Genomic DNA, 25,414 nt, shown 5'->3' with positions numbered 1-25,414 from the left:
GTCAACAAGAGTTTACACTAAGCTGAAATATAGGCAAATGCACACAATTTCCGCATTACTTTAAGATCTTTATTGTTAAGTAACTCATCGGGGGTGTCAAAGTATGTTATAAATCTAAACAGAAAATTAGAAATAAATGTGACATGGGAACACAGCTTTTACATTCTACTCAGGGTAAGAGTATTTGCTGGTGGGAGCACATAGCACAGGGAAATATAATTATTGGACGTTGATACTTCTATTCTGATATTAACTAACAAAACCGGAATCATGGACTGACAGAGTCCAGGAAGCAAAGCAAAGTGAAATGAAAACTAGACGTGTGTGAAACAAACTTAGAAAGTCAGGGGGAGGGCATCTGGGTTTGTTGTAGTGTTGGTTGATTTCTACTTGGCAGATTGTGGTACTCTAATTTAGCTGAGTAATTGCCACTACAAAATCCAAATCTACAACGCATGTATAATTTTAAAAATGGGTTTTGCATTTCTGAAGCCAGACAGGAAAAAAAATTGCATTCTTTAGATCCCCGATATTAAGCTGCAGGACAGTTTTACAACCTGGGAGCTGAACAAATCTCTTATCCATAAAACAACAGGAATAAAAGAGTCGCACACGTGCATTTAAAAAAGTAACCTCGTTGCTCATGGTCAAAAGAAACAAAGAAGGAAAGGAAGGAAGGAAAAAAAAAAGAAAAACAAAAGAAAAACACTTTACATACCTACATATTTTACTTTGATTGGCAATCGCAGACTGTATGATTCAGTTCAATTTACTTGTAAGCTTTAATTTAAATGGAGGGGGCGTGGGGAGCTTTTCCAGAAACAGCAAAAACGATTTGTGTGTACATGTATTTAAATAAACAAAGGAAAAACTGTGGCATATACGTAATGAGTAAAGAAACGCATAATTCTGAATGAAGCTAATAACTGCTCAATTTATAAAGCTGAAAGTGACTTTACTCATAGGGAATTGGGCTTAAAGTAATCATGATTAACATCTTTTAACACAGATATAGAGCATATAAATTTACTTCCTAAAATTTAAGCAATTCCATAACACTTATCTGTTTAATAATGTGAATAAAAATCACCTTATATTTCACAAAATCTTCCATTTAAATGATCGTTCCAAGTTCAATGGGAGTGTTGCTGAAAATCTAGAATTTAAGTCATTTATGTCTTGTAAAGTGACCAAGACAGGAAACATACATAACTGCTTCTGGACACAAATAAATGTCTTTCCCTTTGCTGTCCCCCCAAAATGTCTTTCCCCTTGCTGTCCCCCCACGTGCCCCCCTCCTCAAAAAAAAAAAAAAAAATGGTTCCATCCCTTACGTAGCCAGCAAAAGCTGCTGCAGTCTTTCAGGACAGAGCACGGGTTTTCTCTCCAACGGTCTGAGAATGTTTCCCACTGCCATCTATTCCCTATCCCATCTCTGTGATCCAATTTCTTCATGTTGTCTTTGGAGAAGATGGGGGTGGGCAGAGGAAGCCCCCTTGCTGGAGAAACTAGAAATGTCATTGTTGCCTTATTTCTGCTCTTCCATATAAAGCCATTTGCTGCAGGGCAACCCAGGGCATTTGAAAGAGAAATACTGTTCTGAATAATGTCAACTTTTCTTCTGCCTTATGAGTTAGAAAAAAAAAAACAAAAAACAGCTCCCAGCGTTCGTTGATCCTTACCTGCACGAGTGGCAGGGTGTCTATTTCTTACAGTCTCTACCTCTTTCTGCCGATACCAAGAGACTATGAGGGGCAGACATCAAACCTGCCAGGTGATTTCAGTTAAATATCTCAATGTTATAATCTACTGGATGCATATCTTGCATATCTTGGTTAGATGACATAATGTTTTCCTAGGAAACTACTATCAATGTTGATACATTTAAAAAGTTGTTATTCCTGCTGGCTGCCTGTCTTCCTATTTTTATTTATACCAGTATCCTACCTTTGTTCTCCATCACTGAATATGACACCTCCAATTGAAGTTGCAAGTGTGTGATATAAGACAAGGAGATGAAATTTAAATTAATCAGTTAGGCTCTTAATAGTATCCCTAATACCAAATTTGCTAGCACAAAAAAATAAATAAATAAAAGTTTACACAATTGGATACTATGTAATTTTTAGATGATTTAACCTGCTCTTCTTCTCCCCTATCACCATCGAACATCGCTATCCCATTCCTTAAAAGCCCTGCTTAGAACTACTTGCCTTAAGGTGACTGGCTACAGAGTAAAATGATTGCGGGGTAACCCTGGTCATCACAATTTGAACTACATTTGGGATTCTACAGAGATTCTATTTAAAGTCAAGACAGCTTTCTGATAAGGTGCTTCCTTACACTCGTCCGTGGTGGAGGTGGTGGGCTCCTCTGGGTTTTCACAGCTGCTGACAATATCAACTGCACTAAACGACCTTCTTCTGACCATGGTGTCCGACGTGCCAGATCCTTGGACTGGAGGTGCTTTGTCCATGTTGTGGAGCTGCTGGTCTTTCCAGTCCAGTTGTTCGGCACTGCAAAAGGGAGCGTATACCTCAACGCTCCCCTCAAACTGTAAGCAGTTCACTCTGTAGTACTTTCTCTTAACTTCCAGGACATCATTAAACCTATGGCCCCAGAGAATTTCTCGGGGAACATAGGAACTTCTGGATTGGTGAGAAGTGCCCGTGGAATCACCAGTATAGATGAATGTCACCAAAATCTCAAAGTTATCTCTGGCCACTGCTTTTCGGTCAAGGGCATACAGAGGGCTCTCGTGGTCAATTTCATGAACAATAGTTACTGGTGTGACAAGGATGATCTGGTCGTTGACCAACTTCAGGTCTTTGAATGCCATCGTCATCCGCCCTTCGCTGTCTTCAGTGTAGCGGAGAAGCTGGGCTCTCACTGTGCCTTCTACCACATGGTTTGGCCGGAAATCACCTATGCGCCACATGAGGCAAAGCTTCCCATCTCTCATGCCTATGAGGGCAAAATAGCTAAACCGAATGGTTTGGGCTCTCTTCCGAGCGGTTGCCATTTTGGCCAAGGCAGCTCCAATGATGAAGGTGTTTATGATGCAGCTCAGGATGGATTGAAGGATCACCATGAGCACCGCCACGGAGCATTCTTCGGTGACACAGCGGTAACCATAACCTATGGTTGTCTGGGTCTCAAGGGAGAATAAAAACGCCCCTGTAAAGGAATGGACGTTGTCAACACAAGGCGTGATGTCCGGATCATTTAACAGATCGCCATGATGAAAGGCAATTAGCCAAAAGATAGAGCCAAATATCAACCAGGAGAGAATATAAGATAAGGAAAATATCACAAACATGTGGCGCCACTTGGTGTCTACAAGAGTAGTGAAAATGTCAACCACATAGCTCCCCCATTCTCCAAAAATGTGCTTGAAGTACACATTGCAGCTACCATCTTTGTGGAGCAGACGTCTTCTGGCTCTTCTCTTCTCAGCTAGGATGTGCCCTGAGGGGTAGCCCGGGTATTTGGGGTTCACGTTGACAATTGGAGAACTGCTGCCGTAATAGCTCATTCTTTCCTCTCTCCTTCAGGCATCCAGGTGGATTTTTGTACTAGTAATAGTTCTGTGGCTATTTGTTGATTTAAGTTTTCGGTTAAAACCTGAAAAAAAGAAAATTAAATATGCTTTAGCTTTTAATTTCCATCTTTATAGTAATTTGCCAAATTTGAAGCAATTTTATGCCATCTGAAATGGCGAAGCCTTCATTTGAACAACAGAGACATTCAGTATTGATTACTCATTTCAGTTTAGAATTCAACTCAGTCATTATAGGAACAAAATATGCAATTAGAGAAAATAACATTTTTATCTATGCAAAAGGCTTGGGTAAACACTATGATTATCCCAAATGAAGCCTCACTACCTTTTCTGACCTGACATAAACAAAAGTCTTAATTTTATAGACTCTTCTGCCATGAGGGCACTTAGAACACAAAGCAATCTTTAATGTAGAAAGGCACAATAGAATTCAGATATTTGTCTAGCACGGTTATAAGCCTTCTAACTCTTGAAGTCAGATGTTTTTTCTAAGAAGGATGCTAGGAAGCATCACTACCTTCATCCTGACATGTAACTTACATACTGGTTGCCACAGACCCTCCCCTTCAGCCCCTGCCACGTCCTCTCTCTCTTCCCCCGAGGTTTCTCTTCCTCCTGTACTTCCCAGGACAGAACAGAACCGACGGCGACACTCTCTCAGGTTCAAGTCCTTTCCCCTAGCTCCTTTAGTTTTAAGAGGGCAAAAAATGTTCTTAACCCCAGAGGAGTTAAAACCACGCCCAGGTAAGCTTTCGATAGGTATAAAATTGCTTTTGCTTTTGTCTCAGGACAACCATCCTTTTTCTTTTTCTTTTTTTTTTTTTTTTTTCTGGACACTGCCATCTCTTCTCTTTCCCTCTGAATAGAAGCCGAAAATTTGCCAAAGTTCTAATCTTGTTTCCCTCTTAAAGGGAGCATACTACAATTGGACTCTTCTCTCCAGCTCTGCAGCATATTCCTGACGCTTTCAAGGCCATCCGTAGGCAAAATCATTTTTTCCCCTCCAAATTCGATCTTTAAAAGATCAAGGCAGGGGGCGCCTGGGTGGCTCAGTCGTTAAGCGTCTGCTTTCGGCTCAGGTCATGATGCCAGGGTCCTGGGATCGAGCCCCGCATCGGGATCCCTGCTCTGCAGGAAGCCTGCTTCTCCCTCTCCCACTCCCCCTGCTTGTGTTCCCTCTCTCACTGTGTCTCTCTCTGTGTCAAACAAACAAAATCTTTAAAAATAAATAAATAAATAAAAGATCAAGGCAGAACATACAGTTCCTATTGCTTTTATCATCCTTGGAATTGGCCAGTGGTTTTCCCAGCTCAAGTCTGAAAGTAAGTTTTAAAAATTCAATGTTAAATGGTCTTTAGTTACTTCTATGCAAAAAAAAAAAAAAAAAGTCACTGCAGCCCAATGAAATGGTTTAGTAATTATTAGAATATGCTTTCCACATAACCTGCCTGTGCTAGATGAGGGAAGGGAGGATAAGGGGGAGAAAGGACTTCCCACTAGAGAATCCAGCCAGCACTGCAAGGAAACTACAGTTAAGAGTCAATACTGTTGCTGACATTGAGACCCACCCCCCCCCCCCTTGAAACTGACCAAGGAAATTAATCACAAAGTACTTATCCAACACCTTCCCTGAAAAAGGGAGGAAAGAGTTAATTTCCTTCCAGTCAATAGGAATCACTTTTCTTCTTCTCCAGGGATCAGGCCCACTTCACAATAAACACTTTGTTTGGTGGACCACTGCAAGGATGAACTCTGCTTTCAGCCAGAAAATGCTGTAAGGCGTGTACGAGTTTCTCTCTGTCCATCCACGTACCCCCAGCCACTCTGCCCACTCGTCCTCCAGATTTGCTTTGAGTAGTTACATTCCCTCTTTTGTCCTCAACCGGGTTTTGGGGGAGACGGTTGTATAATTTCAGGATGTGACCCAGGGCTGACAAAATGCTTACCGGAATGTTGAATGTAAAACGTTTCCACAAATTTTGCCCACAACATATATCATTCTTGCAGGTTCCTGTCCCATTTGTCATCGAATGACACTTGACAAACACAAGAAGCTGCTCAAGGTTTCTGGGTCTTCATTCTCTTACCTGATTGTTGCAGGCATGAGAATGGGACCTGTTATAATCAAAGGCCCATATGACTTCAAATTAAAAAAAGTAGATGTGGGGGCACCTGGGTGGCTCAGGCGTTAAGCGTCTGCCTTCGGCTCAGGTCATGGTCCCAGGGTCCTGGGATCGAGCCCCGCATCGGGGTCCCTGCTCAGCGAGAAGCCTGTTTCTCCCTCTCCCACTCCCCCTGCTTGTGTTCCCTCTCTCGCTGTGTCTCTCTCTGTCAAATAAATAAATAAAATCTTAAAAAAAAAAAAAAAGTAGATGTGGAGATAGAATTGTTTCCCTGTTAAATGCTTCCAGTCGCGTTCCTTAAAGGGAACGGCACACACTGTGAGAGTCTGAGAATAAGAAAGCACAGTTCATAAATCAAGAGCTACTGTGTGACTCTGCTCTTTTCTGCTGCCAAAAGAGAAAAGAAAGGCTTTTATTTGAAATGGCATGCAGTGTGAATTCCAGCGGTGCCCAACTGTTACAAACAAGCCATTTTAAAAACACCTTCAACGGTATGCTAATTGGGGAATGAATTTTCAATTAATATAAGCTGTAACTGAGCAAATTTGAGGATGTGCAAAGTTTGTTTCTGAATAGTGTAATCATGAGAATTCTGTGAGAATTCTGTCCTAAACCCACCATGCCCTGTGTCCCCACCACGGCCCACCATGTTGAATTGATCATTCATTCACTTCAACTTAACCAGAGAAAAGCTTTCAGATTCTGTTCAGGTGGCAGACCCTTGATTCATCTATTCTTTGATTCTCCAACCATGTAAATGAGACATTTTCCAAAAGATGCTTGTCTTTAAGCTAAATGCCAGATTATAACCAAACTAATTGTATTGAGTCTTAACCATTTCTCAGATTACCCAATGAGCAAAGAATTTTATGGACCCCCTTTGTCAAAATGACTAGACAAACTATTTATTAGTATCTTGTTTCATACGTTGTGTTCATTTGAACACTTTCCCCCTTGTTTGCTATTAAATAATAGAGGATAAGACTTGCCTATTGAGTGGACATTCTTTGTGTAACAGTGGTGTTACTTAGGATTAAAACCTGGCTTTCAAAGCATCTCTGTGCTTTCATAACCATCTTATCACCTTCCATTCCATCACAAAAATGCATTTGCAACCTTCCTACTTCTCTATTTCTTTTTGCGTCTTGTTCTCCTTGCTCTCTAGAAACTGATGGTGGCTATTTCATTGGGGGCAAATTCCTTTTTTTATTAAAAATGGGAATCTGAGCACCGCAATGACAAAATTATGGAATATAAAGTGCTAAAGGAAATGCAGAATCTGCAGTCCCACTTTGTACCAGCTTCAAAGTGTTTTGCCAGGTGGTTAATGACAAAGGCAGAAAAAAGACTGCGATTTCTTTGTCATGACATGGAATTCTAATATAGAGGTGGCTAGAGTGAGAGGCCAGCCAGGGTCAGGATGGTGGGTCGTTTCCCGAGAATGCCATCAAAGTCATTACAATTTACTCCACCCCACGGAGACGACGCGGAGAGAGAAAGTTCGAGGGGTCAGCAGACCCAATTCTGACAGTGACTATTCTCAGATGCTACTCATTGTATTAAATTCAGACATTAAAAAAAAAAAAAAGCTGCTTAATCCACTTGCACTAATGGGACCTGCTTTTAGTCCTCAGTGCTCTAGATAGTTGTATGAATTCAAGGAGAAACCTTTACTGATTCAGCATGTTTCAAATGGGCTACACACAGGTTGGAATATTTTCAGCAAAACAAGTGACCATCCCGAATACCTGTCCCCGGTTCTCAATGCATAGGAGTGCCTCAGTCAGACTCACCCATTCTGAGGCAATCCCTCTGTCATTTTGCTATATCCTCTCAAACTCAGCTCTTTACCAAGCAGACTACCCTTGCAGGTGGTTCTTCAAACTAAAACTTTTCATTAGCACGTTGGAGGTGCAACGTAATGGTTAAAACTTTGGAATCCCATGTCAACTTCAAAAATAAAATTCGATCTTGTCTCTAGCATCTGCTTACTTTAAATATATTAATAGTGATTCGAATTGGCTTTTTGTAATTCGAGACACACCACAAACAATGCTCTAAATATCTTTGGTGAAATTCAATTATTAATGCCCGTGGCCTGTGATATTAACAAGTACCATCTTTAGCATGTCCATGAGTTAACATGAAGTCACCGGTAATCAAGTTACTTTCCTGGCGACTATGCAATGAGAGAGATTTTAGTGGACACACCAGAGAGGAAGAGGCAGAGAGTAGAAAGGGTGGCCTAGATTCTGTGTGCAGGTCATTGTCTTTGGAGACTGGCTTGGGTGCCACTCTGTGGTGCGTGGAGGGGCCAGGGCAGGGGTGGCAGGCGGGTAGTGAGAGAAGGTGTAGTCAGATGGCACTTGTGGGTGGGCTCTGGATGCTAAGGAGGAAAGAAAGAGGGGTGTTAATGGGATAGGACAGAACCCAAACAAGTTGGGGTTATTTTGCTCAAAACCTGTCCCACAACTTGTTGCCTCGGAATTACGCCTGAGCCTTGTGTTACCTGAAATCCTCAGAAGACGTTCAGACACAGTTAGGTGGAGCCCTTCATTCAGCCACTGAACACCTGCTTCACTCAGAACCCACTAGATGCTGCCCAGACTTCTCCAAATAGTCCCTGTCTCCAGAATGTCAAACAATGTCTCCTTTATTGACAATCTATGGCGTTCTCGTGTTTCTTCTCAGCCGCTCAAAGCAGGTCTCCGATTAAGCTATAGCCTTTGACCTCTCCATTCTCTTCTCCGTCCCAACCCGTAGCCTCCAACCCTGGTCCAAATTCTCAGTGACAAGGAATTTTACCTCTTTTCTGATATAACTCTACAATTTCTCTTGAATCGGTATAAGAAAGTTTTGTGCTGGGGCGCCTGGGTGGCTCAGTGGGTTAAGTGTCTGACTCTTGATTTCAGTTCAGGTCCTGATCTCTGGGTTGTGAGATTGAGCCCCACATCGGGCTCTGAGCTAGGCGTGGAACCTGCTTAAGATTTTCTCTCTCCCTCTCCCCCTGCCCCTCCCTCTCCCTCTCTAATTAAAAAAAAAAAAAAAAAAGTTTTGTGCCAGTTTATGATAGGAAAGGGGCTCTCTACTATGCAATGAGCAAGCAACTGAACTGAATCCAGAGCTGGGAAGGAGAAGCAGAAGTCTGGTGTTACAACATTGCTAGTAACTTTACCTGGAGAGCCTCTTTCTAGTCCATTTTTTTCTTGAGCAAGTAATATCTACATCCTGATTGTAAATCCTGCTGCAACCCAAATGATGCTGTGTTTTATAAAGAAGTAGGAAAAAAATAGAGGCTGGGTTTATGTTTCCCCATTTTCTGGATGTCAAGATCATACCAAAATAATAAGAATTATAAATCTGAATTACCCTGCCTTAAAAACAAATTACCTTAATAAGCAATAGTCTGAAATAAAATGTGTTTTGGTGTTGCAGAGAAGTCATGAATTGGGAGGCAGATTCCAGTTCCAGGTCTGTCCCCAACATCCTGAGTGGCTTAGGAAAGTAACTTTTCTCTGAACCTCAGTGTCCTTATGCATGATACAGGGATAAGAATACCTATGTTACTGAGTGACTGTGAGTCTGAGTGAGATAAGGACTGGGAAGACATCTTTCACTGGGCCAAGCTCATAGTAATTACTCAGTAATTGTTGCATGAGTCTGAATCCTACAAGGGCTCAGTTTCCCCCGCTGTAAAATATCAGAGCATCTGCTTGAACCCTGTCAAAGAGCTTTCCACTTGCATGACAGAAGGGCTGACAATGTGGCTCCCAGTAGGTATTTCTACTTAAGCTCAGGGATGGCACCACTGTTTCCTACCACTAAGCCACGTGGCCCAATTCTCTGTCTTTACACTAGCTCCCCAAAGCTCCAGGGACCAGATCCTTTAGCGTTCCTTTTCACAACTGTCACCAAATGGAAAATCCCCTATTCCTTGTCCTCAACACACATGCACGCACGCGCACCCTTCCCCCCAACACACACACACGCACACACACTCGCATGTATATGCATACACATGCTTTCAACTCAGTTTTAAAAATGTATTGCTTAAAAAAAATTGGATTGCTATTTCCTCTGAACAACCAAGCTAAAGGGAACAAGACTGACAAGCTTGGCAAAGTTAACAGGTTAAAGAAATTCACAGGGTGGTTATCATGTTTATTCTTTGTCTTAAGTGGTATGGGCAAGTTTTACGAAGATGGTTCTGAAGGTTTCTCTTATTCTTATTGTGATAATCAGCTCATCCCTGTCTTGAGTGCATACCAGCCTGAGTTGCTCAGGACTTACTTTGCGCTGTATCTGGGTTGTTCACAGAAGCTGGGTATCATGAGATCTTATGTCTTTTTAAAGACCACAGTTCAATTTCCTCTTGGTGCAGAAGGTTCCCCAGTGATCTCTAAAACTCTCCAATGAGAATTTGTTGCTGTCTTCATTCTTTTGTTTTGTCTTTTTTTGTTGTTGTTTTTAATCGAGCTCCCACTGTGTGCCAGGACCACCCACTTTAGGAATTAGTAAGAGTCTTGCTTCTGTGGAATGTGCCTTTGAGGGCTGTCAAAATGAAGCATCCACGTGGAGAAGGGCTGGAGCAAGGAGGGAGGCTGCCTTTTGGCCAGGGTGATCAGAGAGTGTTTGGTGAAGGACTTGACCTTCAAGTGAGAGCATGCTCGTCACTGCTCCTGCCTGTGCCCTTTGGTAAACATGTTCTCAACTTGGGCCTTGTTCTCCGTCCTATTTTGCTTGTTTGAGACACAGTCACTATCTAGTTGTTAAGGCTCTCGCTATTTACAGGTGTACTCTGGATGCTGCGCCCTTTGTTCTAAGCTTTTTTAAGGCCTCGTTCTCACAAGAATCTATCATTACAGGAGCTCATCTGCATTTTAATCACTGAAATCAGGCTTTTCTGATCAGGTAAAAACCTGGTTTTATCTGGTCTATGTAACACCCTTCTAACTCATCTCTTGCTACTTTCATACAGAGCGATAGCTCGAACCTGAAATGTAAATAACCCTTCTCCTGCTACCGTGGGTCCCATCCATGCTCCATATTATGGTTGGTCTTACATTAGCGTTGTTAAAGGACAAAAGTATGGAGATCAAAGACTTGGATTCTAGTCATGGTTCTACCACATCTCAGCTGCATCTTACAAATATCTTTCAGCTTCCTTTTATTGATTTAAAACATAGGGACAGGGCGCCTGGGTGGCTCAGTCAGTTAAGTGCCTGCCTTCGGCTCAGGTCATGATCCCAGGGTCCTGGGATCGAGCCCCACATCAGGTTCCCTGCTCAGTGGGGAGCCTGCTTCTCCCTCTGCCTTTCCCCTTGGGTGTGCTCTCTCTTTTGCTCTCGCTCTCTCTCACTCTCTCTCAAATAAATAAAATCTTTTAAAAAAATAAATAAAACATAGGGACAATGGTTGACTCTTTCAAAACCTTTTGGTAGAGAATGAATGGCATAATATAAAAGAGTACCACGGCCAGCATCTTGCAAGCTGTCCCTATTTATAGCCTCTGTTTAACCCTTAACTTGAATACATATTTCTCCTCTGTTTCTTGCAATAGCTTATAATACTGGGTCTTTATCTAGTCTGGGAGAGATGGCTGTCTGAGCTACAATCTGTAAAATGAGTACAAGTTAACCAAATAGGAAGAAAGAGAAAAAGAGTTTCCCAGGCAGATAAACAGCATTTGCAAAGGCTCTGTGACTCAAGGATGCATACGGCATGCTTTCCAAAGAACTGAATTCAGGCAGTGGAGGCGCCGGGAGCGGGGGGGGGGGGGGGGGGGGGGGGGGTCGAAGCTGTAAAGAGAGCTCGAGACAGAGCATAAGTGACCTAGCGTGAGAATTTAAGATTTGGGTCTTTCTCCCAAGAGCAATAAAAGCAATTGAAGTACCTTCACTAAGAGCACAGCATAATATTTCCATTTTTCAAAAGACCACTCTGGCGATCCAGTGGAAAATCGGTTGGAGAAATTTAAAAGCTGACGCGGGGAGTAACCCAGGAAGGCATTTCAATGATCAGGTAAGAGAGGATGGTGGCTAGGTTTAGGATGATGCGGTGGAAATGGAAGAAGCCACTTATCACCGGAATGTTTCTTCACCTGCACCTGGAGCAGAGTCACATGACCTTGGAGTGACCAATCAGAACTTCACAAACAAGACAGCTTCTTGAGGCAGTGATGCAAGGATGCGAAAGCCTATTATTCCAGGCAACTACATGGAGTCAGGAGGTCACTGGTGTGGCAGAGCATCTAAGTGGCTCCTGAGAAGGGCACAAGTCACAGCTCCTGGGGAGACAGTTCCTGAGATAAGATTTTCATTTCGTGCTGCTCCCTGCTTTGGCTCATATCAGGCTTTCTCTTTTCATCCTTCCTTTGATGCTATAAGCTACCTGTTACCTTTCCAATAATATTCTCTTCTGCTTGTGTTACCCAGGGATAGTTTTCATCGCTTGAAACAGAGAAAATTCAGTTAAAATTCAGTTTCATTTGCATTTTAAAAATATCTCCCAGATGCAAGAGTATGGTCTAATCACTCTCCCTTACAACCATCACATAAACCAGCAGCAAGTCCTGTGGGCTCACCTTCAAAGTAGATCTTAAATCTAATCATGTCTCCTGGTAGTCAAAGCCCCCACGTATTCAACGGACCCCTAAGAGATTTTCTCGTTCTGCCCTTGTCATACTTCTATCTTGCCTTTTTAAAAATAAAATCAAAACATGTCACTCTCCTGCTTAAAACCCTCCAGCATCTTCCCACTCTTCCCATTGCAGTTAGAGGAATTTGCATAATCTGTATTGTATACAGAGCAGATACCTCTGACCTCTGCTCACCTCTAGAAATTACTTCCTACCATTTTTCTTCCTACTGTTCACTCTCTAGCATCACTGTGTCTCCCTCATTCACTAACACAAAGGTCCAAAAATTATAGTCTAAGGGCCAAATCTGGCTCACTGGTCACTTTCATAAAGTTTTATTGGAACACAACATTCAGACCATTATTTATAAAATTGTCTGCAGCTACTTACTTAAGACTTGAGTGGTTGCAACAGAAACAATGTGATTCACAAAGCCAAAATATTTATGATCTGACTCTTTACAGAAAGAGTCTGCTAAATTCCACTCTAACGCACCAGCCCATTCCTGCCTCACGGCCTTTGTACTTCCTTTTCTGCCTGCGTGACTTCTTCTCATCACTGAAGTCTCCTCTTCAATGTCACCTTTTCAGAGAGGCCATGTCTGAAGAAGAGGTAAACGAAAATCCTCCCCCACATCCTTATTTTCTGAATCGTAAACATGACTTTCATTTCAAAACGCTTGCCGCGACTGGTTGATGACTTGTTTGTTGGCTGGATGGCCCCATGGAATAGGTTGTAAGCTTCATGAAAAAAGATCCCCTTGACTTCTTTGCTACTGTAGCTCCAGCAGCCAGAGTAACACATAACGTGCAGGTACTCACTAAGTAGACACTGAAGGAATGAACTAATACATCCTTAAGGAGATTTTAGTCCTAGTAAAAGCATCAGCATTCCTCGAAGTGTTAAAACATCAATGCTGATGGTTCTGCAAACATCAGCTCTCAGTTCCTTCCATTTACCTTGCTTCTCCCCATCCTAGCTTCCAGTTCACACATAGTTAAAATATATATATATCATACTGTTTACTTCAGGCTAGCAGCTTCCCTAGGACTGCAGATTTCACTATGCTAATGCCCGTAATTGTGCTGCAGAACTCCGGAAATCTGGAGTTGGGAAAAAAAAAAAAATGATCTTGGCACTAGGAAGTATTTCGTAAAGTTTATTAAAGCAACGATTGCATTATTAGAAGTGTGGTTCTCCCAACACTGATGCATGTAATTATATCGTCATTTTAAAGATATGTTCAAATATAATATATATTATGCTATTTAATTTGAGCTGTTTCTGGAGGTAAGATGGCACGAAGTGGCATCTAGGAGTTTGCAACAGCCTCTGATCCAGCCACTCCATTTGTGTCAGTTTATCCTAAAGAAATTATCAGGGATGAGCATAGCGACATAGCTAATTTGTACAACTATTCGTAGTAGCAAATTTTGGCCCTGGCCTAGCCATCTACTAAATGTGGGATTGTTTCATAGATAATGGTACAATCATAATATTACTCGGTACTTTTAATATTGCCATTAAAAGTGATGGAGTAGAATGAGAAACATTGTGAAATATATCATCCGGTGGAAAAAATAAAACAGGGCTAAAAAAAAAGAGCTGTAAAACAGCTTGCATGATTTTTTTTTTTTTTTTTTTTTTTTTTTTTTTGGTATAACAGACTGAATGCTGTACAACAAAATGTTAATTGTGGCCCTCTCTGTCTGGTATGATGATTTTTTGCTCTTCCTTTTTCTTCTCTTTGCTTATTTATATTTTACAGGGAACATGCATTGCTTTAGCAAAGGAAGAAAAGCAGGTAATTTCAGTTGGTACTAATTCTAAGGCTCCAAAAGGGAAAGCAAACCAATAGCAATCTAAAAGCATTTATTAGGGCCTTTAAAAGGCAACTATAAACAGCCCAGAGAGGCAGACAGTCCTACAGACATTTAAAGTCAGACGTTGATGCTGTAATTTTTGCTGGAACAATTCACAGAAACAAATATAGTGACATTTAATTCATCTAAGTAAAACCAGATCTCATTTAAAACAAGGTGGGGGGGGTTGGGATGGAGAGGGAATCGGGTCAGATTTGGCCACTGGAGACCAATTGCAGAAATCATGAAAGCAGTTGGTAACAAATCAGGGATACATAAAGCAAAGTTAAAATTAAACAGGCATCAAATGCAATCCTCCCTCTCAGTGCCCGCTTTTCTCCCTTCCCCATTCCAAAACATATTAAACTGTTAATACCTTCATTTCTTGGCTGGCTATTCCAAAGTCTGTTTTAGGCATCTTTCTTTTATCTTAATATTTTCAATAACTTTGGAAAGAAAATGTTAAAAGTTGTGCTATTTTGCAACTTTACTACTTTAAGGCCTATGTTGTTAGATTTTAAGACCCAAGGAAATGGTCCTTTGAAATGGGTGGATTTAAGAAGGGCGGTCAGATGTTTATGATGTAGATTTACCTAAATAGATGGCCCTAGCCAATTCTTAATAATTCATTTTCATGAACTCCAAAACCTCATTAAGGTACCTCCGCAAGCAGTAGAACATAGCAGTGTTTCTTTTCTTTCTTTTTTTTTTTTTTAGATTTTATTTATTTGACAGAGAGAGACACAGCGAGAGAGGGAACACAAGCAGGGGGAGTGGGAGAGGGAGAAGCAGGCTTCCCGCAGAGCAGGGAGCCCGATGTGGGGCCCGATCCCAGGACACTGGGATCATGACCTGAGCGAAGGCAGACACTTAACGACTGAGCCACCCAGGCGCCCCCAAAGCAGTGTTTCTTAAAGTGTAGTCTACCACCAACCTGCTTGCAAAATCCTAGGGGAGAACGTTACACCTGCAGATCCTTGGACTTCACCTCAATCATTTTGATCCCCTTCCCCCTCTCCCCAGCCCCAGCTGATTCTTATATATCCTCAAGATAGAGATCTACTATCTTAGCATTTCAAGAATTGAGACACTGAGATTGAGTTCAGATATCTGCTTAATCATTAGTGAGACTAGGCACTTGTGCATAAGTGTCTTATCCTCTTTGAGCCATGATTTGCCCATCTGAAAAATGCAAATCATACAATTGCCATGAAGATTAAATGAAGTTGTGTTCCCAAATCTCCTTTCACGGTGCTGGTACTCAATACATATTTAATTTCAGTGCTTCTAGCTATGACTACAGTCCATTCAAGTATAGATCTAAATGATGAGAGAGAGAGAGAGAGAGAGAGAGAGAGAGGCTGCCATTTTCTTTAACCATAAATTATTAGATTGGTAATTTCCCAGACCTGTTTGAAAGTTCCCTTCTAGAGTCTAATTGTCTGGACATAACCTTCAGGGAGACATGGCAAATCTGCCCAGGAAAGCTACAAGTATCATTAAGAATAGGAGTCATTATGTTCTAGTCACCCACCTTGCTTTCTAAATGCCAGGTTACCAGGGGCGCCTGGGTGGCTCAGTCATTAAACACCGGGTTACCTATGACTGACCTTTAGTAGCTTCCACATAGTCTGGTTTGGGAACTGCTTTGATTGAACCTAGGTGTGCATTCCAAAACAAATGTCATCTATGGAAAACATATGTGCCATGACTTTTGACCTTCTTTAAGTTTGGTATTTATGGCATTCCAACAGAAAACCCAGTCCTGTCTCTCTGTTGGCATTTTCCCATTTTGTGCAAACTGCCTGCAAATTGACCTTTTTGGCACAGAGAATCTACTGATTGGCCTATTCAATCTGGGAATCACTGAACTCACACACATGATTTGCTAGTGGACCAGGAACTCCCTGAATAGTGTCTATAACTTCTTTACCCTTTAAATGATCGAGTTTCTACATTAAGCTGTCAAAATGAAAACTCAGGACATCTTCTTTGAGGAAGAAAAGAAAGCAACTGTTATTGGCTGTTATCTCAATTTCCATTGTCCCTTGTGGATACGGATAAATTGAGAAAAGGCCTTTAAAATGTAAGACAAAAGATCTCCCTGGGAAGATCCAGATAGGTAGCCTACTGGGGCAGTACCTTGAGCTCCCTGTTGCCTATTACAGGAGATTAGCTTTCTATTAGCCTGTGCCTTTTCAAGGGTACTTGGCAAAAAAACATTGCCATTTATCACAGATAATAGAAGATTTAAGTAGCTGATGGAAGTTAGAGTATTTGATAGACTCTTGAATTTCCATGCATTTTGTTTTTTACACTTTCTCCACCAGTTATAGTTCTGTCTCCACTACAGTGTTATAGAAGCAGAATGAATCATCCTACCCTGAGTTGGAAGGTTTGATTCTATTATCTATGAATGCCTATGCAAACAGAGGTGACCCAAATTAGTAATAGATCTCTTAAAAAGAGAAGTGATACTATTCCCAGTATATTTATCTTGATGGACACTAGGGAGTTCAGTGTGGGGCAGATGGGGACACCTATGCTAAGATATTTAAACCTTCATCATAAAAGAGACTGTTTCATTCAGCTAAACTATATCAATGCCTGTAATGAGCTAGAAAAAAATCGTGGAAACAACCTTAGTGTATTCTTCAATTCGATTAACATTCAACTGTATCTGAGGCATTGTGAGGGCTATTACTGAGCATTATGAAGACTATTACTGCCCTGGAGGAGCCTCCATTTGCCAAGTACACCACAGACATCTTGTCAACCCGCTGAAGAACAGAGGTATCTATAGTAGAATAATAAAGTGGCATTATGCTGTAAATCCAAAAGAAAGGTGGTTGGGTTTGAGACCTTCCCAGCATCTAAGGTGCAACGGTGCTTCTCCAGCATTTTGCTTTTCTGGTTAGTTCTTGATTTTCTAGGCTAATGAAGGAAGATGGTGCTATAGATAAGTCACAGGAGGAAAGCAATGAGAAATCAATTTGCATTTGGCTTGGAATAAATCATATGCTTTGGAAAGAATGCCCCATTTCTGTACTTTGCAGGCTATTAAAATGATTTTTCTGTTCCGCGAATTCAAGCTATCAGACAGGCAGGATGTAATCAAGGGGAACATTCTGGGCAGTTGAGCAAAAGGCAGTTTAGGAATTTTTATTTTTAATTTCTTGGGCTAATTCATCCAGCAGATAATCTGCCTATGGAAATTTAAGTGGTGCTTGGCTTGAACAAATAGATTTCCCACATCGAAATCTAAATTCATTCTTAGCCAAGAATGTACACAGCATAGCTATATGTAAGAAGGTTTCCAATGTGTTTTGAAAATTCAACAATTTTTAGCTACTGATTTTATTAAAAATTATTCATACAATTGTAACTGTAGCCAACATGGCCTCTCTTCATTTGAGACTGATTGGAGGACGGGATGGAAACGAATGCTTTCTCTGGTAATATAATCACCTTTTGCTTCAACTTCATAAAAATGCCACTTTGCACCCATGTCTGATAGATAACATTTATGAAAAACTCATTCAATAGATGAGTCTTGGCAGTACTGCCGAAGTTTAAAATCTTAATGGAAAGAATATGTTATGAACTAAAATAGTTTTTTCCATTCATAGAGTTTAGGAGCAGAGGAAGAAATATTGGCTTTTTAACTGAGAAATGTAAACAGCATTGGCATTTGAACTTCCAAATTTCATGTGACTTTCCAATAGAGACATAGATTGGATGCCCTCATTGAAAAAAAAAAAATTACAAGCCAATCCTCAACGGCAGATTTTCAACAACTTGTGAACAGGCCAGTGCCAGCTTCCATATCCACAAACATTTAAGAAAGGGAACATAATAGGCTGAGGGAATATTTGTCCTATTAGTCATTCATCATTGCCTAAATGGCACTAAAATCTCGTGAAAACCAAAGGCCCCACCCCTTCCTCTCCAGCACCACCAACACAGAACTTCCACTTGGTTCTTAAGTTCTTAGTCCCAGGCTTGTCTTGGCAACACAAGATCTATGCGTGTGCCAACAAACAAAACTGATCTCCACTTCCCCACCTCAGCAGTGCCCTTCATGTCCTCTATCCTGGTCATTTGAATCAAAGAGCACTCTTTGTATGGAAACAACACATTGGGATTTGTGACCTTGCCCATCTGGAGGCGTATTTCCCTAGTCCCTTTCCCCAAGGAGACTTTACAGTCAGTTCAATAGAACAGCACTAATAAAAATCTCAATGATCTAAACAATGATGGCCAGGAAGTCAAAAAACACCACCGAGGAGCTCAGTGTGGTGCAACCTCGGTTTCCAGCCAATAGGCAATTTGTGATGCTAATCAAAGTTTCTCTGTGTGCTCCCTTCTTCTACTTTTAGTGACATCTTCCCCTCAGTCCAGCTGGATCTTTTCTTTCAGAGTCTCAATGCTGTGTCACGCTCCCTTCATCCTAACAGCCATCCTGAAAAGCAAATTTTATTATATCCTTTATGCTTTGCAAATTAACAAACTAAGGCTTAGAGAGATGAAGTTGTCTACTAAAGAAGTAGGCCTCAGCCCAGGTCTCCATAACTAAATTATAAGTGGTGCATAAAGGTTAATGTCATGCTCTTGGATGTACATGGTTTTTTTTGTATATAAGGCTCGAGCCAGATCTTCTAGAATCAGGGAGATTGTGTGCTATTCCTGGAAGTCCAAACACCAGAGTTGTAGGGAAATATTTCAGCATCTGTGGTTGTTTTCAAGCTTTCCTGACATATATCTACCCACTTTACAGATAAGATCAGCCCTTGATGTGCACACCAGGATACACGAGCATAAATGACTATCAAGCAGGATAATCCCACCTCATCGAACCATTAAGAAGTGTCAGCAAGGAAAGAGGAAATTCAGAGCTGGTGTGGGGGGGGGTGTTGGGGAATGCTGTCAATGAAAGCTTATTGGGCGCTGCCTTTTCATGGACAGGAATATTTCCAACTGTGAGATTACACCGCCAGTGGGTGGGCTTGTTGGCTTTGGACGCCCTTTGGAATGAAGCCAGTGTTTGAACACAAAGGGAAAAACAATCTAGTGTGGATGATGTCACAGAGCATCCTGAGGAAAGCAGCAAGGATAACGCTTCCTACTGCTTGGATCCAAAGAACACAGACTTATTTTGGTATGAATTCCTTGTGCAGCCAGTAGCTTGACTCTTATGGAGGGATCAGTCCTAATCATAAAGACTCAGCACTGGAGAGGAGGGTGTGTGTCTGTCAGTCTGGTTCCTGATCTATGAGTTAGAAAATCAACACCCCCACCTCCCCTCCACACATGCTCAAGATTGTTTATGAATCCCTCTAAGTAGGCAAAGGCCATTTCCACTGGGGAAGACAGAACCTGGGCTTGCTCTCCTCGAGGACACTTGGAAATCTGCCTTCTCATATGATTATGGTGATTATTAGATATGGGGAGGCGGGTGTAGGGACGAGGGACCCAAAACAGAAGGGGCTTTTTGTCAGTGGCAGCCCAGCAACATTAAAATAAAGAGACATTCATGCCATAACCAATGACTGAGGAGAGTCTATTTGTCAGGTCAAGTCAGTGATGAAAGAATATCTATGCATTGTAAATATTTTTAAATTGTCTGTGTATTTTGATATCTTGACGTCCTAAAAAAGGAAAACAAAACAAAACAACACAACATTCTGTGGGAAGAGACTGCCCCTCCTAGGGCTAGGAAATTCTTAGAGATAACAAAGGACCCTGGCTGGAACATGCTTCTGATTATAATAACTGATGCAGAGCCCTATCTCATCCATCTGGCCCATACACTCAAGGAGGCAATATTCTTCTGCCTTAGTCATCCTAGGGCCAGGTATCAAGGAGCTAAGGACCACTCCCACAGCCCAAAGCCCACCAAAATTATTTAAACTAGCCAATACTAAACTAGGCATCCTGTCCTGCCTTACCTTCTCCACACAAATCCCTATAAAGGTCATGGCTTCGACCATCCCCTCACTCCTGTCTTCTGTCTTCCGACCACCCTGGGGTCTTTCCCTTGTGGCCCTATACTGAGTGCTGAGCTTCCTGTCTTGAGGGCCTGTGAGTATAATAAACTGTGTTTTCCTGAGCCTCGACGCTGTGCGCTCTTGGGACCCGACCTGACCATCTCATAAAAGAATGCAAAACCACCTAAGGTTGGGATGGGAAAAAACACAATTCCATCTTCATGGCAAAAGAAACTCCACAAGAGTAAAGAACGTATTGCCCATTACAGGCCAGAATTTTTAGGTGGAAGTAGCGCCTTCCACTCCGGAGAGGTATCTTGTAACACTGTAGGTGAACGACAGCATGTTCTGAGTCTTCTAGGCTTGACCTAGAAGCTGACCAAGCAGCTGGTGATAGAGGACCACTGTCAAAACTTCTTGCTCTCAGGATGGGGGCCTGGGAAGCTTTGGAAAGGATCACCCCAAATGGCTGTGAGCACTTACTTAGGGAGAAGATAGCAATGTCTTTCTAAGTATCAAATCAGATATATGTGGATATAGGTAATACAATGGCCAGAGTCTTAAGGTCAAAGCTAAGGACTTAGGATTGCTGGAGTGGGGCATTAGCTGTGCTTGGAGGCAGGCCCAGCTACGCAATTGCTGAAGAACACAACTTCAGCTGAGCTGCAGGAGGAGAATAAAGAGAGAAAAGAATTACAGTTTATCAGCTTAACAGCCACCCAGGGAGAGGCCAAGGGACAACAAAGAAGGGAACACACAGAGGTGGGGAATTTAAGAGAAGTGAGAAGAGGCAGCAAGTTCGGACTTGGGCAGGCAAGCATTCACATTAAAGAGGGATAGCCCAAAGTCACAGGGCTCTCGGTGTGGAGCTGGGGTTTAGGATCTGGGCTCCCGACAGAGAAAGCGTAAGGGTCAGGTACAATCCTCAGCCTGAAAAGAAACCCGTCTTAAGTGCCAGGCACTGTATGTCCATGTATCTGTTTAATTTTTCTCCAAATTCTGGCAACCAGTTGTCAGCATTATCCCCATGTTAAGGATGCAGAATTGAAGCTGAACTAGTTTGGTAGATCTATCCAGGGTCACACAGAGAGTAAATATTGGGGCGGGGGGAGACTACAAGAGATTCATACCATTCCACAACTTAAGTTTGAAACCTTAAGAAGAGGAGCTATTAGAAACAGAACCAGGATGAAAGGGGGTATCTGGACCTGATTTCAGGGGGGAAAAAGTCACTATGACTGGGCACAGGGTCAGAGTAGAGCTAACTACAAGAGATACAGGCTAAGTCCCGTAAGGTGTGTTTTAGAACCCCTTAGGTGCTCTATGGATTGACCCATCTCAAAACCGGGAGCAGAAGTGCACGTGTGTAGGGTCAATGCCCTTAGTTCTAGGGATCGGAATAATTCACAGCAGGGAAATGTAGGCAAATGATTTCCCTCAAAGCTGATCAGTCTCAAGCCCAGAAGTGAGCACTTAGGAAAGCTTAAATGAGCTTAAAAACACATCTTCCCAGAAAATCAAGGCAAAAATTCAACAAAAATAGTTTTTCATCCACACAGAATTTCCAGTGAAAGTCATAAAAGTTTGTTCCATTGGAGACAATTCATATCTGAAGTGTAATGTTCAACTCTGGGTATCTTGCTTTTTAAGAGAAGTCACTATCATGGTCCGAAGTGGAACATAGGAAGAAGTGAAGAAGAAGAAAACATCGAAGAAAATATAGTCTCATGTGTTCAAAACCTTTGCTGAGTACCAACTATATCCCTTGTACTGTGAACTGGTTGTACTGAGATCATCACATGACTCTGCCCCAAGGAGTTCATCGGCTTGAATGCAGAGATGGGACATTTCTATCCATCAAGAGAGAAAGGCGTTGGCTGTGTGATGTTACAGAGGGTGGGGCAAGGGTCTGGGTGTGGGCTTACAGGGAAGCAGATTTAATATCTGCATCAAGACTATTTTATTGTTAGTATCTCTAACAACTGAGTGAAGATTAGGACTCTCTACTCAGAATTTGGGTGATCAGCTTGAAGAATATATAGATGTTTCCTGAATTTGATAGGAGGTTTCAACTATGTAACTCTGAAAGTCTCTTTTGTTCACAAAGATTTAAGGATTTTGTGTTATGTTTCATTAATTAGTAAATAGCATCTACTCCAAATCTATGAGATGAATAGTGGTAAAAGACTGTCCAAGAGGATTAAACATAAAGTGTCAGAAAGACCTCATTGTCTCCTTAAAGTAAAAACACTTGAGTCTTCTAATTTGTTTTAAATCTTATCAGTCATATTTCATAACAATAGGAAAGATCATACTGACCCATGTTTTTTGTTCATTGCACTGACTTTATTTTAGCTGATCTGTTTTCTTTTCACTTTGTATTTCTGTGCATGCCCTAAACTAAAAACAAACAAAACCAAAAAACACCAAACAAACAAAAAACCCTCTGCCTGGATCATGAATTTTTCTTAGAAAAAAAAAATTAGAGAAAACCCAGGATAATGGTTGACAGGGAAGTTTCCAAGGGCAGGAAATGCTTCTGGATCAGTTCAATCTTGTGTTCCAGGATGCCCCTGAGTCCCACTGTGAGGTTGGGCAGACCATCTCTTTTTTTTTTTTTTAAAGATTTTATTTATTTATTTGACAGAGAGAGAGGGAACACAAGCAGGGGAGTGGGAGAGTGAGAAGCAGGCTTCCCGCGGAGCAGGGAGCCCGATGCGGGGCTCGATCCCAGGACCCTGAGATCACGACCGGAGCCGAAGGCAGTTGCTTAAGTGACTGAGCCACCCAGGCGCCCCGGGCAGACCATCTCTTATAGGTGAACCAAATTCAGGTTCTGATGGTCTGGTCTTAGAAGGGCCTATCACAATCTATCATTCCAGAGATATTATTTATATAATGGAAACAAAAGAGTGCCTTTGCCTTCATCCTTTAGATTTGATTTTTGGAGTCAGACTGATTTCTCTTTACATCTCATCTCCACCATGTACCTAGCTGAATTCAGAGTAGTTATTTTACCTCTTTGATCCCCATCCCTTCAAAAAGGGTAATTCAGAGAACTAAATCAGAGAGCATTGTCAACGAGTAGGTGTCCCGTAAATGTCAGTAGTTTTCACCCGAAGCTTAGCACTCGGACAAACTAGGAACTTTGCCCCCACTGATTTGAAGCTGCTACTGTGACCATGCGAGAGACAGCTGTTCTGATTTTAAGAGATCAAAATGTGAAATGACTGATTCGCCTTCATTAAACTAGGTCTACACCAAAGAACACCCCTCATTCTCTCGTTGGCTTCCATTACCCGCCATGCTGGCACAACGTATCTTCCCTGACCTCCCCTGCCATCGCTGGCCTGCAGAGACTGGGCTCATCAAAGAGGTGAGGCCCAGGGCTGGAATGCGGATGTCTGAATGTTCAATACTACTGGTCAGAAAGCCAAGTCAGAAGCAGGTGGAGGCTGGTGTAAATTGCCAGGACTACTGCCTTGGACAATGCAACAGTAGTCAGTCTACCTTCCTCATGATGAAATTGCAATTGGCTGGCCTTTTCTCAAGCCTGAGAACCAGAGGGTACGTTCCTTGGAGTTAAGTCATTTGAGATATTACTCCGAGCTTAGCTATTAACCCACTATCACGTCTACATCAGTTTCCCTCCTAACGTGGAGCCATTAACCATTGTCTCCACGTAGTTTGTGCTCACTTGGTGCCAGATGCCCTATCGAACGAGATTCAGTGATATCTAAGAGACAGGCATTATTAAAGGCATCCGAACAAAAGGCAGAGAGAAGCTAAGTAACTTGGGAAGGTCACACTTCTGATAAGCAGCCAATTTGGGCTCTACCTGCAGGATTATGGGCTTTCAGAACCCCTGGGGATATTATCCCCAGCTTCTTCTAAATTCTCAGCATTATGTCAAGGCTCATAAAAATAAAAGAAAGAGCACAGGAAGGGGCTTTTTAAAAAAAGAGCCTCAGGAGTTTCATCCATAAGACATATTTATGTTTGAAGCCGTGGCCATGCATCTCTGCAGTCTTGGAATTTCCAGGTAGACGAGCTGCATTATCTCAGCCTCTGCTCCTTCCACCGGCCAAGTGGGAAGCCGAAGGCATGGAATGGAACAGATGCTATTTGCTCCATAGCAACAGTTCAGATTGCAAATCGAAAGACAACAAGGAGTCGAAGAAAGCCTTTAAAAAAGTTAGAAAGCCCAGTGCTTTTCTACCTCACCAGACTTCACTGCCCGAGAAGCTTATTATTTACTGGAGTTAACTTCTAGCTGCTTTTTTTCTAGCAAGACTTTCCAGTATTTCCATCTCTATTTTTAGTTGTAAGGACGCAATGAATTACAAATCAAAGACAGCGTGTTTTAACACACCCTTTCAGATTCTCGATGCCACTCTGTTGTCGCTTTGGAATAGTTGGAAGAGTGACAGAGACCTACAAAAAAGAGGGTCTTACGAATGATTGTTTCCACAGGAGATAAAAAAGACTCATCCTTTTCCATGTTGCCCCACGTCAATAAGTAATGTTCAGCTGGCTAAGGCATCATGCTTTTAGTCTCTCTCTCCGAATGTTACTTCCCTTAACTGATCTATAAATGGCACTCACATTCTTGATCTGTTCGGTTCAGCACTCCCCAGAGATTATATGAGAGAAAGAAAGACTATTCCCAGCCATAGACGGTACCGCATTAAAGAGCCAAAGGAAGCACCCTCAAGGTGCCTCTTAGCAGGCGTACACGCAAGCAAGAAGGAGATCAAGATCAGGCAAGCAATTAGTTGAGGCTTGGATCACTGCGTAACCCACTACATAGTCTTACCTTAGTTACAGATAAGGAAGTTCAGGCTAAAACCCCGTGTCCTTTTCATCTCCTCAGAGCGCCGCAACTACACGTCTCAGGCTCCTTTCTTCTTTACGCCTTCCTGCTCTCTCTGAAGCGTCAGCACCTTCCGCCATGGAGATGAGAAACCCCACAGGAGAATCTCGTCCTTCTTTGCCTTTCCGGACACATTCATCACACACAAAGGCCAGTGCGTTCTCAGCTTCACTCTAGTGAATCAACACTTTCTTTAACTGGTTCCCATGCCTACACATAGTAGACAGTCTTGCCAATGGTGGCTTACAGAAAACAAGCATCTAGAAGAAATAGCCTTCCTCCCCGCCCATCGACATCTTTGTCTTGTGATCAGACCTTTGTGAGCTTATTCAACAACTAGGATCTCCCCAAATCGCCAAAAGGCCACAAA

General features: G+C 42.0%; 1 protein-coding gene across 1 annotated transcript in view; it reads right to left on the bottom strand.

Moving 5' to 3' along the window:
• Window positions 1-1,326: 1,326 nt before the first annotated feature.
• The window catches only part of KCNJ16 (potassium inwardly rectifying channel subfamily J member 16), a 59,493-nt gene continuing 35,405 nt past the window's right edge, over window positions 1,327-25,414 (bottom strand). The window contains exon 2 of the mRNA XM_045888014.2: window positions 1,327-3,624. Coding sequence (XP_045743970.1) covers window positions 2,276-3,535 — 1,260 coding nt within the window. The 5' untranslated portion in view covers window positions 3,536-3,624 and the 3' untranslated portion in view covers window positions 1,327-2,275. The remainder of the gene's footprint in view (window positions 3,625-25,414) is intronic.

Source organism: Mirounga angustirostris, unplaced genomic scaffold (assembly GCF_029215605.1).
Source record: "Mirounga angustirostris isolate CCGP_5_RB_7025 unplaced genomic scaffold, mMirAng1.0.hap1 SCAF_17, whole genome shotgun sequence".
Classification (NCBI taxonomy): domain Eukaryota; kingdom Metazoa; phylum Chordata; class Mammalia; order Carnivora; family Phocidae; genus Mirounga; species Mirounga angustirostris.
This window is presented reverse-complemented; position numbering and strand designations above follow the sequence as displayed.